General features: G+C 42.6%; 1 protein-coding gene across 1 annotated transcript in view; it reads left to right on the forward strand.

Annotated features, from left to right (window-relative positions):
• Positions 1 to 13,934, forward strand: part of SHC4 (SHC adaptor protein 4) — a 115,274-nt gene that overhangs the window by 75,397 nt on the left and 25,943 nt on the right. Inside the window, exons 6-7 of the mRNA XM_070423334.1 lie at positions 213 to 264; positions 12,424 to 12,547. Of these exons, the coding sequence (XP_070279435.1) occupies positions 213 to 264; positions 12,424 to 12,547 (176 nt within the window). The remainder of the gene's footprint in view (positions 1 to 212; positions 265 to 12,423; positions 12,548 to 13,934) is intronic.

The raw sequence follows: 13,934 nt of genomic DNA on the forward strand, positions 1-13,934 counted from the left end.
TCTCTCCACAAGGGGCAGAGAAAGTAGACCCCACAAAGTCTAAATCATATAAGTGTATATTTATGTTCCCTCCTAAGATGCTTTCCGTTTTTTCTTTAACAAAGAAACCTTAATATTTAAGTCCTTGACTTAGTACATGTCCTAAATGTACTTTTATCTTTCAACAGTACAATCCGTCTGTTTTAAATGCAATCATTTTCCCTTTCTTATAGGATACTACAGACTACGTTGCCTACGTAGCTAAAGATCCAGTTAATCAACGAGGTATGGAAAGCAACTTCTAGATTTTCTTAAGAGCTGCTGTATACCAACTTTAAAGAGCGATAAACCTCTATTTTCAATATACAGTGTGATGAGGATCACTAGAGTGCTGTACTGGGTTCTGGAAATACTATGTAAATTTGAGTTGGAAATAAATAGTAGAGCAAAGTAAAAAAATATGTATATAGGTCATTTGAGAGACCCATAAACCAAAAGTCTTATCTATTTTTTAATCAAAAGAAAAGCTGTTTTGACTACGATAGAAAGAGCTGGACACCTTCAGTGGACAAATGAATTACAGATAATTAGCCTCAGTGTAGCCGTGTGCATGTGTGTGTGATGAACCTGTGCACTTGCTGTTCAAGAGCCTGGCATGTCACTCTGAGTGCCTGGCTTCTCCTCTTTTGTTCTTAGTTTAAATGTCTCTCCTTCAGAGGGACTTTGGTTGAGCGCCTCCTCTCTCCAGTCAGCCTATCCCACTCTGCTGCACTTTATTTCTCTCTTTTTTTTTTTAATTAAATCTTTATTGTTCAGATTATTACATTAGTTACTCTTTTTTCCCACCATAACTCCCCTCCACCCAGTTCCAACCCCACCCTCTGCCCTCACGCCCCACCCACTGTCCTCATCCATAGGTGCACGATTGTTGTCTAATCTCTTCACTCACCCCCACACCCCTTTCTCCGCCCCCCCAAGAATAGTCAGTCCATTCCCTTTCTATGTCCCTGATTCTATTACAATCACCAGTTCATCAGATTATTTATTCACTTGATTTTTAGATTCACTTGTTGATAGATGTGTATTTGTTGTTCATAATTTGTATCTTTACCTTTTTCTTCTTCTTCCTCTTCTTACAGGATACCTTTCAGCATTTCATATAATACTGGTTTGGTGGTGATGAACTCCTTTAGCTTTTTCTTATCTGTGAAGCTCTTTATCTGGCCTTCACTTCTGAATGATAGCTTTGCTGGATAAAGTAGTCTTGGTTGTAGGTTCTTGGTATTCATCACTTTGAATATTTCTTGCCATTCCCTTCTGGCCTGCAAAGTTTCTGTTGAGAAATCAGCTGACAGTCGTATGGGTACTCCCTTGTAGGTAACTGATTTTCTTTCTCTTGCTGCTTTTAGGATTCTCTCTTTGTCTTTTGCTCTTGGCATTTTAATTATGATGTGTCTTGGTGTGGTCCTCTTTGGATTCCTTTTGTTTGGGGTTCTCTGCGCTTCCTGGACTTGGAAGTCTATTCCTTTCACCAGGTAGGGGAAGTTTTCTGTCATTATTTCTTCAAATAGGTTTTCAATATCTTGCTCTCTCTCATCTTCTGGCACCCCTATAATTCGGATGTTGGTACGCTTGAAGCTGTCCCAGAGGCTCCTTACACTATCTTCATATTTTCGGATTCTTTTTTCATTTTGCTTTTCTGGTTGGGTGTTTTTTGCTTCTTCATATTTCAAATCTTTGACTTGATCCTTGCGACCCTCTGGTCTGCTGTTGGGAGTCTGTATAATATTCTTTATTTCAGTCAGTGTATGCTTAATTTCTAGTTGGTCCTTTATCACAACATCGAGGGTCTCATTAGATTTCTTGAGGATCTCACTACATTTATTGGCGGTCTTACCAGTCTTTTCGAGGGCTTCTAAACAGTTCTTTAAAGACCTTAAAAGTGTGGTTTTGAACTCTATATCCAACAGTTTGCTTTCCTCCAATTCTGTCGTTTGTGTCCTGTTTCTTTGTCTCGGCATTTTTTTATGCTTCTCTGTGTCGATAGAGTGCCTTTCTGTGCTAAGTGTCCCAATTACCTAAGGTAGACACTCTTGGTGCACCCCCTTGTGGGCTTTGTGCACAGTCTTGTTGTGGTTAAGCCTTGATTGTTGTAATTATCACTGTGAGGAATTGACCTCCAGGTCAATTGGCTGTGAGAATCAGCTGTGTCTGCGGTGGGAGAACTTCTGTGCTGGAGACACCCCTCTGGGGCTAGACTTGCTTCGATGGGGCTTTGGTGCTCACTGAGTCTGCCTCCTGAGTGTGTCTTTTATGGTTCCACGGAGCTTAAAGCTGGATGGTCCCACTCTGACCTCTGGGCTTCCTGGCTCCTGGATCTCTAGGGAGGTGCTAATCTAGCCTTTGCCTGAGGCTATCCAGCAAAAGCCTCCCTACAGGGCTTGGGCGGGGCGGGTCCCACGGGATCAACAGGGCGGGGTTAGCAATTATGGCTGCTCTCAGTCTTGCCCTCAGAGGCTCTGCTTCTCAGTGTCCCAGTAGTCGCTGCAAGCCCCACGGAGAGAAAGCTGCCCTAGGGTTCTGAGCGATGCCAGACAGTCCCGCTTCTCCCGTATGAGTCTGGGTCCTTAGAGACTTGCCCGGAACTGGAGCTCAGAGCCTGAGACTCCCTCCCGATTGAAAACAACCGCGCCCTCAGCCTCCAGCCTGCTCCACATGCACTCCGAACCTTAGTATTTTACTTCAGCACTGCGCCTCCTCTGAGCCTCGGTATGCTTTTCTCTTTCCTCCTAGTTGTAGAACATCCACTCAGCCAGCTTTCCTGTGGTTCTGGATGATGTCCGTTTCGTCTTTTAGTTGTATTTTTGAAGTGGTTGTTCGAGGCAGCAAACTCCCGTGTTTACCTATGCCGCCATCTTGGTTTCCCCTATTTCTCTTTTTATTAACACTTCCTCCACATTTTTATTCTTTTATTTTCTCACTTATTGATGTGTTTTATGTCTGTGTCTCCTACTAAAGGCTCCATGAGGGCAAGAACTATTTTTTCCCCTGAGCATTCATCGCAATGCTTAGCACATAGGTACCCAATAACTTTTGTTGAATGGCTGAGTGAATGGAAGAATGAGTTGATTGGATGTCTTGTCTCAGAATTTAGCAAGGGATCCAAGAAACTCATATCCTAGCAGCACCTTGGGTCAAGGGCCTGATGTTCCTTAGGTCATGGGACTTCTCTAGACAGAATGGTTCGTACTGCTTCTCATCCCTAACTCTGGATCATTCAGACTCCGCGCAGGGATGGGTGTGAGGACGCTTCTCCTCCTTAACCAGAACCCATTAGTTGGGCAGCATCCTCTGCCATCCCAGCGCTAAGTTTGCCCCAAGATGTTTATTAAATACATATGGAGTGGAATTTGGAAATTCAAAGAGCTGTGAGACTCAGAGGTGGAAATCTATATGGCATGCTGGGGAGCAAGTGAATAGGAGACAGTAGAATGTAGATTGTAAGCGAAGAAACATGTCTAAAAGGCATCGAGAGGGCACGTAGAAGAGAGCTAATAAGCAGGACTTAATCCTGCAGGCACATGGGTGGGGAAGGCTGTTGACAAAGCAGAGTTTCAGGAAGATTGGGCAGCAGGATGCAGTAGGTGGAGTCAGAGTGAAACCTCCAGGCAGGGGGATCCTACAGCAGGAAGCTGTTGTGATGGTCAGAAATGATAGTGTGGGGACCAGCTGCTGGCACCGAACCTGGCACCCGGAGGATGCTCAGTAAATGCTTGCCAGAAGAACAAGGCCCGGATAAGATGGAGAGGAAGGAACAGGTGGTGAGTACTATGCAGCACTTCATTGAAATGGACTCACTCTGAATGATATAATGAAGAACAGATAAGTGGGCAGGAGAGACAGGAACCAGCGAAGGGAGACGGGGGTGTAGGAAGGGAGCACAACAAAGGATACCAGAAAAGAGCAACCTCTTTGAACTAAGCCTGGACTTCCCAGCGAAGAACGGCCTCCTATTTTTAGGAAGGCCCCTGAACAACAAGGCCTTTGATCTTCAGCTAAAAAGGACAGGGTGAAAGGAAGAACAAATCAGGAAATCTAGATGTTGAGTAACTTTGCCATCCGGCACCGAATATCTCTGGGCAGGTCATTGCTCCTCAGTAAATGGTGGTGAGAAATTCAGGGATTGATGCCGGTTGCTGAGGGCAATGGCTGAAGAGGACCTGCCTGCTTGCGGATATCCCCTTTGCTTAAACGAGACAAGAGAGGCAGAGACAATGGCGATGTGGCTCATTCATGCGGAGAGATCCTGCTCTGGTGTTTGAGTAGCTCATCAGAGCCCAGCTGCTTAAATGGGACCCTGCTTAAACAGAGACCCTGGCTGGGGATTCTGAAAAGGCATTTGTGGGAACTGTTGACTGAGTTCATGGCTGGGGTTTGAGAGACAGTCCAAACAGGGTTCAGTTTTTTTCTTTCTTTAGCCTCAGACTTATAGAAAATAAGAAAGATGCTGGAGCCAGACAGTCTGGGTGGGAATCCTAATTCTTCCATCGTCCCACCATAGGACCTTAGTCAAGTGGTTTCGCATCCTTGGACCTCAGTTCCTTTAAGTGGGAATAGCACATCTACTTGCTGGTGGTGTTGGGAGGAGTGACTGAGATACCACACAGATAGCATCCTTTTCTTTCCATCCTCACCTCATCATTCCTGTTTAGGGAAACGGGTCTATCTAGTAGATAAATGACTAAAAAACATAGGGTAATTGTCTTGGATTGAAAGTTAGTACCTCTCCATCACTTATTGCTCCTTTTCCTATCCCTTTGTTCCTTCTCTTATCTTGGTTATAGAACCTCTGTGAGTAGCCATTCTGTTCTCTACATACCCTGCTCGCATACCCCTGCAGGTTAAATCCTGTCCCCTCACCTGAGCCTCTGGGCTTGACTTTCTGCCCAGAGATACTGACAGTTACTGATTACATACAAATACACAAGAAGCTGAGCTAATCACTGTGCAAGAAAGACAATTCCTGGCCACCATGGGCTCAGCATTTAGTGGGAGAGAGAAACATAACCTGTAGGATGTGCACAGAGAATGGGATGGGGGCGAGCCTAAAGGACAGTGCCTGGAACATAGAGGTGCTGTCAGAATTTGTGGGAGAAATGAATAAAACACAGGCCACAGAGCCGGGTAGCGAGAACTTGGGATTATGTGTTTGGATGGTGTGTGTGTCCGTGTGTGTGTGTGTGTGTGTGTCAAGGTGGGGTTGCAGAGAAAAGGTAGAAGGAGGGGAGCTGTGGCTGAGCAGATAGGCCAGAAACAGATTATGGAGGGGTTTGAATGCTGGGTCATTCAGAACATTGCAGATTCCGAACTTTATAAAAATTACTCTGGCTTTTGTCATCCTATTGCAATGGTAAAATGATAATTTTTCTGGCGTTTATATCTGTAACAGTGATCTTGGGCAGAAAAGCAGTCTGGAACCGTAGAGTCCAATTCAGAGGCCATCTCACTAGTTCTAAACTGCCCTGGGGAGGAAAGGGCCTGTTTGGGCAAATTGGTAAACGAATACTGTAGTACTTGGGAACTGTTCAGATATGAGGGCCAATGAAGAAATAGAAATCAGGCCCGGCCAGCATGGCTCAGTGGTTGAGCCTCGACCTATGAACCAGGAGGTTGCAGTTCAATTCCCGGTCAGGGCACATGCCCGGGTTGTGGGTTCAATCCCCAGGGTGGGGCGTGCAAGAGGCAGCTAATCAATGATTCTCTCTCATCATTGATGTTTCTATCTCCCTCTCCCTTCCTCTCTGAAATCAATAAAAACATATGTGTGTGTATATGTATATATACACTAGTATATATATAAAAGAAAGAGAAATCAGATAGCCCTGAGGATTTAATGAGCTACTGTATGCAGTGCAAGTATCTCAGTGCCAGGCTTATAGTAAGTATTAAAAGAATGTTAGTTATTATTACTATCCTGTGTGGTTTGGAGTGGCATTGCCACTAAAAAAACAGGGATTTTTACAAATAGAAAAAAGACAAAAACCCAGTGAAAATAGGGCTCCCAAAAAGGGGAAAAAAACCTACCATTTCTTGCATGCTCTCATATGCCAGGAGCGTTTTGTCTGCACTGTCTCATTTCCTCCTCACAGCAACCCTGGAGGGTAGATATTACAATTATTCCTTTTTACAAATGCAAATACTGGAGCTGAGAAAAATGAGGCAGCTTTCCTAAGCTCACCAGCCAATAAGCACCGACCGACTCCAGATCCTGAGCACAGCTTTATACAAGGACATTGCGTGGGTCCAAGAAACATTTACAAATTTAAAAAATTTTAGCCTCGTTAGCAAGCAAAGCCACACAAATTATAATTTGATATCATATTTCATCTTCAAATTTCAAACATCGCTAAAAGGTAAAATGTGGCGTAGAGGAGCAGTTACTCCTGAACACTTTTAGCAGGAGTGTGGGTCCATATGTTTTGCAGAGCAATTTGACAATTTCCATCAAAACTTTAAAAACATAATTTTGAACCATCAATTTCACTTCTAAGGGAAGAATGAGGGCATGCACAAAGATTAAGCAGTAAAGATCATTGACATATATTATTTATGTAATGGGAAAAATTCAATATTAATAAATAGCAAATTATTTAAATGAATTCATAGACTGTCCTACTGTACTGCAATTAAAGCTAGTGTTATATAAGAATAAATAATGACATGGGGAAATATTCACAATATTATTAAGTGCACAAAGCAGATTATGAGACAATGTGTATAATATGAGCCCTGGTAAATTTTTGGAAGTAAATACACATAGAAAGAGATTGGAAAGGCACACGCCAAAATATTAGTTGTAGTTATCTCTGAATAGTAAGACTTTATGTAATTTTAATTTATTCTTGGTGCCTTTTTATCTAAAACAACTACAATGAATATTTGTTACATTTATAAAAGGTAAAGTGTTTTGAATTCATAATTAAATACAAAAATAATGGAAACAGAAAGACAATGTTAAGAAATTACCCAGTGGGTTTGGTTCATCCAGGGGGAAATGTTTAGCAGACAGGAGAATCCTGGGGGTGAGAGGGTGATAGTGGTGGGTAGAAGCAGGCAGAAAGAGAGAGAGAGAGAGAGAGAGAGAGAGAGAACACCATAGAGAGAATATGAATTATGCCTTCTGTAGGAGCTTGGAAAAACTACAGCTTCTTTGCTCTAAGGATGAGTGAGGTCACCAAAGGAAGAACCAGGAAGAAGAGGCACAGGGTGTCAGGGAGCGGGAGAAGGCAGAGGGACAGTGGAGAGTCAGCAATGAAGAAGGAGGAAGAACAAGGTTCTCTGGGAGAGGACAATCTGGAATGTCTCATGCTGAAAAGGAATTTAAAGTGGGTGAAGGTGGAAAATGCCATCAGGCCCACATTAACAGGCCATGGTCACCTGGGAAGCATGACGTCAGTAGGCTGATAGCCGCAGGAGCCGGGCCTCAGGGATGAGCACGTGGCTGATAGGAAGTGGAGCCGGGCAGAGGAGACTGGCTTCATGCTCATAATCTGGAACGTCCTCACTGGCTCCTGCTTGCGTGGTTCACTTTTAGCATTAGTGCATGCAAGTCGGAGCAGTTGCCACTTTTTTTCCGTCTTGGCTAGGACCCTTCGATGAGCTCCTCATTTTATAAAAGGCCTTTTCTGTAGAAAAGGTAAGTTCCAGTAAGAATGTTTTGAGTTTACTTAGTGACTAATACAGCCTGCCCCTGTAATTGCCACAAATGAGGAAGTCACTTCCCCTCTTATCCAGGAGAGTTAACATTTTCTTTGGATCTAGTCTGTGAAGAGGCCCCAGTTTACCTGGAGTACCTGCCCATATAGTAAGGCCATGGTTCTGAGTCTCTGAAGAAAGTTAAAAAAAGAAAGAAAGATAGTAAAACCAATTTAACTTAACCCATTTATTTAGGTTTATGTTTATAGTTACAGAAATACATGCACTACTGCCCTGCTCACAGTAGTCGAGTATGGACTGACTGGCTTACTTCTGCAGGCTGGTTTCTTCCGAAGAGATGGTGGACCCCATGCTTCGGCTCCACAGCACCATCTGGTGGTTAATCTGAGAAGCTGCACTTTTCAATTTCTTGTTTTCTAGTAACAACAAAAAACCCCAGAAACAACCCAAAAAACCTTGTGTATTAAAAACAAATATAAATCAGGAAAGAATAACCTGCTATCCTCAAAGAATAGCATCAGCCTTTTGTTCATGACTATCTCATTAGGAAACCCAAAGTAAAAGACAAAAGAAAATGAACCTAAGACTCTTTTAAATTTTACTTAATATAGTACCTGATACCCCAGCGTCTATCTGGCTGCCGGTGGAGTGAAAAGAACCCAGGTTTGCATCTGATTCCAGTCAAGGAGATCAAAGCTCAGGCCTCCAGGCAAAGTTATCAGATCACTGGAAAATTCTTTTCTGGGAATTGGGACTTTTTATAGGCTTGTCTTTCTTCCTTCCATTAGCTAAAGACTGGGCAATTCTTGGCCAAACTGGCTGCTTATCTGAGCTTTTGGAGGCCTGTCTCACCCTGGAAAGTGGGCATATTTTTTGTTTGTTTGTTTGTTTTTGTTTTTTAAATATTTTAAAAAATATATATTTTATTGATTTTTTACAGAGAGGAAGGGAGAGGGATAGAGAGTTAGAAACATCGATGAGAGAGAAACATCGACCAGCTGCCTCCTGCACACTCCCTACTGGGGATGTGCCCGCAACCAAGGTACATGCCCTTGACTGGAATCGAACCTGGGACCTTTCAGTCTGCAGGCCGACAACGCTCTATCCACTGAGCCAAACCGGTTAGGGCAAGTGGGCATATTTGTATGTGATTTAAAGCCCATCCCTATTCTGGCCCATGACCAGCTTAAAAAAGAGCCAAGACCATATCCACAGAGCAGCATGTCCTGTCAGCAGTAGCGCCACCAAGACGTGTGTTCCCTGAAGCGCTGAGGCAGCACCGGACTTCTGCACAGGCCAGCCTTTGGTCCAGTGCTGTTTCTCTCATGGAGACAGGCACCACTGGTTTTCTTTCTTTCTGTTTAATCTTCTCAAAAAAGTAATATGGCCGCAGCAAGGTTATCCAAAGTGAAGCAGACACTTAGATTGGTAGCCTCAGCCTGGGAACAGGACCAAACCCTCAACGTATCAGAACGAGAAAAGTTGAGAGACATGAAACATATTAGCGGTATAAGAGAAGTGGTGGAGGACGTGGTGGGGTTGGTTGATGCATTCATTCCTGAGTGCCCCACATGCCTTGCCCTGCTCCATCCGCAGAGGGTGTAAGGGACTGTGACCCAGGAAGGGTGCAATTCCTATAAAGCAGCAGGAACTTCAGAGATCCCCCAGCGCCCTGCCGCTCAGGTGAGGGCCTTGCTGTAGAGCAGCTTATTTGGGGTCACACAGATTGTAGTGTAATCAGAACCTGAACTTGGGTCTGAATCTTTTCGTAGAGTTCTTTTAACCATCCTTGTTCTCTCATCCTCTCATGGGAGGCACGCTTTAGTCTCCCTCCCTCCCTCCCTCCCTTCCCTTCCTCCCTTCCCTCCCTCCCTCCCTCCTTCCTTTTTTCCTTCCTTCCTTCTTTCCTTCCTTCCTTCCTTCCTTCCTTCCTTCCTTCCTTCCTTCCTTCCTTCCTTCCCTCCTTCCTTCCTTCCCCCTTTCATTAATTCATTCATTTATGTTTGAATTTTCTGCCTCTCTCATTATCTTCCCCATGTTTATCTCTAGATATCTGCTTGATTCTAAGAAATAATAAACTTACAAAAATTTTTGTCTCCATTTCCTGTGATTTCTGGTCTTTTCTTCATGTTTAATTGGACAAAGAATTTATGAGGTGAAAAAAAATTCAAATGAATTACCTTTTTTTTTTTTTTTTTAAATCACAATGTAACACACATTTTTTTGGCTCAGCTAGAGGCTACATCTTCAAGGGGACTTTGTAGGTTTGAGACTGTGAGGCCTGACCAGGAAGGAGGAGAGCATTCCCCAAAGATCATGCAGTCACTTGCGCCACTCAATGCTGGAAGGACCTGCCCCACTATTGGGGCTCATTGTAGGTCTTATTTTAATAAAAGTGGAGATAATTTCTCACAGTAGAATTATTTATGTAATTCAGGGAAATCAGAATTTATCCCATCAAAACGCATTGGTCGCTATGTGAAGCTACTGTAGAGAAAAAGAAGGGGCCATAAAGTGTCAGTCTAAAGATAGATCAAACGTTTTCCTTTGGTAGAAAGGATATAAATTTATAGATATTCTCAATTGTGTTTTCAAAATTGTAAATAGCTCCTAGTCTACTTCAGGATCCAGGTTGATCTTTAAAGGGACAACTTTATAAGAAATGATCAATAACTTTTGGGGATTTGACACCTGAGCGTTGTTTGATTTTGTAATAGCACCCTGCCCCCCATCCCTTCCAAAAGTATTCAAAGACATAAATCCTTTAAATTAATGTTAAACTAATCTAAAATGACAATTATCTGACATTTCTCTTTTTAAAAAATACATTTTTATTGATTTCAGAGAGAAAGGGAGAGGGAGAGAGAGATAGGAACATCAATGATGAGAAAGAATCATTCATCGACTGCCTTCTGCATGCCCCCCACTGGGGATCAAGCCCGCAACCTGGGCATGTGCTCTTGACCAGAATCGAACCCGGGACCCTTTAGTCCGCAAGCCGATGCTCTATCCCAATGATGGTGAACCTTTTGAATTCGGTGTGTCAGCATTTTGAAAAACCCTAACTTAACTCTGGTGCCGTGTCACATATAGAAATTTTTTGATATTTGCAACCATTAGTAAAACAAAGACTTATATTTTTGATATTTATTTTATATATTTAAATGCCATTTAACAAAGAAAAACCAACCCAAAAAATGAGTTCGAATGTCACCTCTGACACACGTGTCATAGGTTCGCCATCACTGCTCTATCCACTGAGCCAAAATGGCTAGGGCAACATCTGACATTTCTTGACATGATTATCAACGCTTCACGAAGAAACACCAGTGTAGGTTCTACCATAACCTACTATTATAGACTCTGCAAGTTCAAACACAGGTGAATGCGTTGCCTCTTACTTTAAGTGAATTCAACATTCTTTCCAAGACAATGCAAAGCATAAAATCTGGCTTCCACGTCAACACAGTTAAGCCCTTCCATAAAGTCAGGCATCTCTCCTATCCTCCTGTGTCCCCTTTAGTCATTCTCTCATTCTCCCAGGGTTGGTTTTAGGGTTCCCAGGACCTACAATGCTTCCTCAGTATCTAACCCGATTCCCTGTGCAATCAATCCTTTCCTGTTCTCAGAGAACAGCTGACAGTTTTTACAACATTCTTGTACCCATTTAACCATTATCAAGCTTTTCCTCAATTGTTCTGGCTATACTAACCAATATATATCTTAAAAAATTTCTCACAAGACATTGCCTCTATCTTAGAAAGAGTCATCCTTAGGACTCTTTCTAAGCCATTCTTATGAAACCTCAAATTCAATGAAACCTTCATATTGCAAGGCCTTAAGCGTGACGCCGACCTCTCGCCGAGGCTGGGATGGTATTCCTGATGGAGGGGAGAGTGATTTCCAGCCCCGGAACATGAGCTCCTTTGTTGGTGGCATTCCTGCAGCGGCCCCCTTCACGACTGACTTCTCTAATTTGCTTGTGAAAACTAGCCTTTCCCAGGAACTGCTTCTCAGAGAAGGTGTCTACTAAAACTTGTAATATATTCTGATAATGCCATCTTCACAAAACCTTCATTCTGATGCTTATTGGAGGAAGTTTTTCCGTAGGGTTCAGTGATGGGGATTCCGGACCATCACTGGCAGCAGCAGGGCAGAGGGTTGGCTAGAGGAGGGGGTATTCCTAAAGCCTCTGTCTTCACTAGTTCATATCTCTTTTGGGGGAGAGGGGTGGGAGGTTTGGAAAGTTACCTTTGGTCAATCTTCTGTGGCATCCCATGCCAGGACAAGGCTGAAAACCCCATCTTCCCTGCGGATTGCTGTCCTAAGCCTTTCCTGTATTGAATTCCAGAGCTAACACTGACCTTGAGTATTCGTCAAAATCGTCCTACTTTTATGAAAATGTGAGCCCAAAATACCTGCCTTGAGACCGAAATTTGTGTTTTGAGATATTTAGATATAGACTATGCAGTGTCAGCCTTTTGTTCATGACTATCTCATTAGGAGAGGCTAGGTTGGGAATTGGAATTTACTCCAATTCCCAACCTCATGCTTCTGCTCTCGGATGCATATGAAATATGAGGTCTTGTTATACCACTTCAGAGCTGAAGAGAGCTTGTACCTCCTCCTGTTTATTCAATTACCAGGCCATATTCTGGAAATATTTTGACTCTACATAATCTTCTCTTATTGAAAATTTGTTATAATTTTTTGTATATCCTTTTGCAGCCTGCCACATATTGGAATGCCGCAACGGAATGGCCCAAGATGTCATAACTACCATAGGGCAGGCTTTTGAGCTCCGGTTTAAACAATATTTGAAAAATCCTTCTTTGAGTACTTCCTGTGAAAGGTCAGCCAACAGTTCTATAATTATTTGACTTACTATATTTTGTTTCATTTTAAAATGAATAGGGCATTTTAAAATTGACTAATGGAATTAGTACATTTTTTTTCTTACAAATGGGCACAGTGTCAGTACAAACTACTAGTAACATTTTCCATTTTTCTTCCATTCATATTTGTCCAGATATTTCTCCTTGGTTTCTAACAAAATGAAAGAAGAAACTAAAAGCGAGAAGGGATCAGCCATGTTTCTCTGATGTTACACAGCACTATGAATTAATTAAGTAGCATCATAAAATAATAAACATCAACAGATTTCTCAGATTTATTTCAACCCCAAAGCCCTAGCATATCAGTAAAAACAAAATACGTTGAGAAAGAAGAGCAAAATAGTAAGAGTCAAGTGTCTATTGCAGGAATTCCTGTTGGGTTGTTGGTTTGCAGTGTAAATAGGTCAGCTCCAGCTAAATGGTGGCTGGGGTGACATACACCGTGACCCAAGCAAGGGTCTGGTTGTTCTGTCTCAGGCACAGAAAGGCTGCAGTGAAAGCCGATGGAATGCGAATGCGGTGAGGCCCCTGGCTCGCAGAATTCACACCTGAGAAACAAAACTCTTGGGCACTTTTAAATGCATCTCTCCCCCTAATTTGTCATTTTGGGTATCAACAAACACTTTGTTTGGAGCTCACCCTTTATGAGGTGGGTGAGGGCAGCAAAGGAGAGATGGTTACCAGAAGGTGCAGATGTTGAATTTCTCCCAGGGTAGCTCTTACAGCCTTAGTGCTGTCACTGTGTTGACATGTAAGGAGCCCAACAAAACTGTGTGTGTTGTCAGTGGAATCGGTTCAATCCAAAAGGACTTGATTTATTCTTTTCCATAAGAAACTTTTACTAATTCCAATTTGGAAGGAAAGTACATGTGTTTTCTTGCCCTGTTTCATTTTTAAAAACAATGCATGTTTACATCAATCTACCCTCTTGCCGCATATGGTTCTGATATTTATTTATGAATCCCACATACTCCTGCAGCCTTATGCAGACAAGGTAGCTGGCCAGAGCTTTTAAATTATTTTCCTCTTGGTTTACTAAACTGGGCCAGGCCCTCTGCCCAATATCTACATTTCCTTTGAGCAAAGCATTTGTGAAATGGTACAAAGCATGCTGGGGGTACCTGGGAAAACTTTGTATTTTTATATACCATTGACAAAAATGTCTTACATTCAGGGAGTTCATATATATATATTTCCTGGGCTGGAAGGGAAACACAAAAGCATCACCCTTGTCACTTTGGTTGGCTTATCCCACTTTAATTGTCCATGAAAATCTAAACAACTCGGCCATCTGGTTGCTCCCATCCAGATGTTTGACATCGTTTAAGCACATCTGTAAAATTA

The sequence above is a fragment of the Myotis yumanensis genome, unplaced genomic scaffold, assembly GCF_028538775.1.
Source record: "Myotis yumanensis isolate MYYU_CA2020_CCGP unplaced genomic scaffold, mMyoYum1.0.hap1 SCAF_1, whole genome shotgun sequence".
Taxonomy (NCBI): domain Eukaryota; kingdom Metazoa; phylum Chordata; class Mammalia; order Chiroptera; family Vespertilionidae; genus Myotis; species Myotis yumanensis.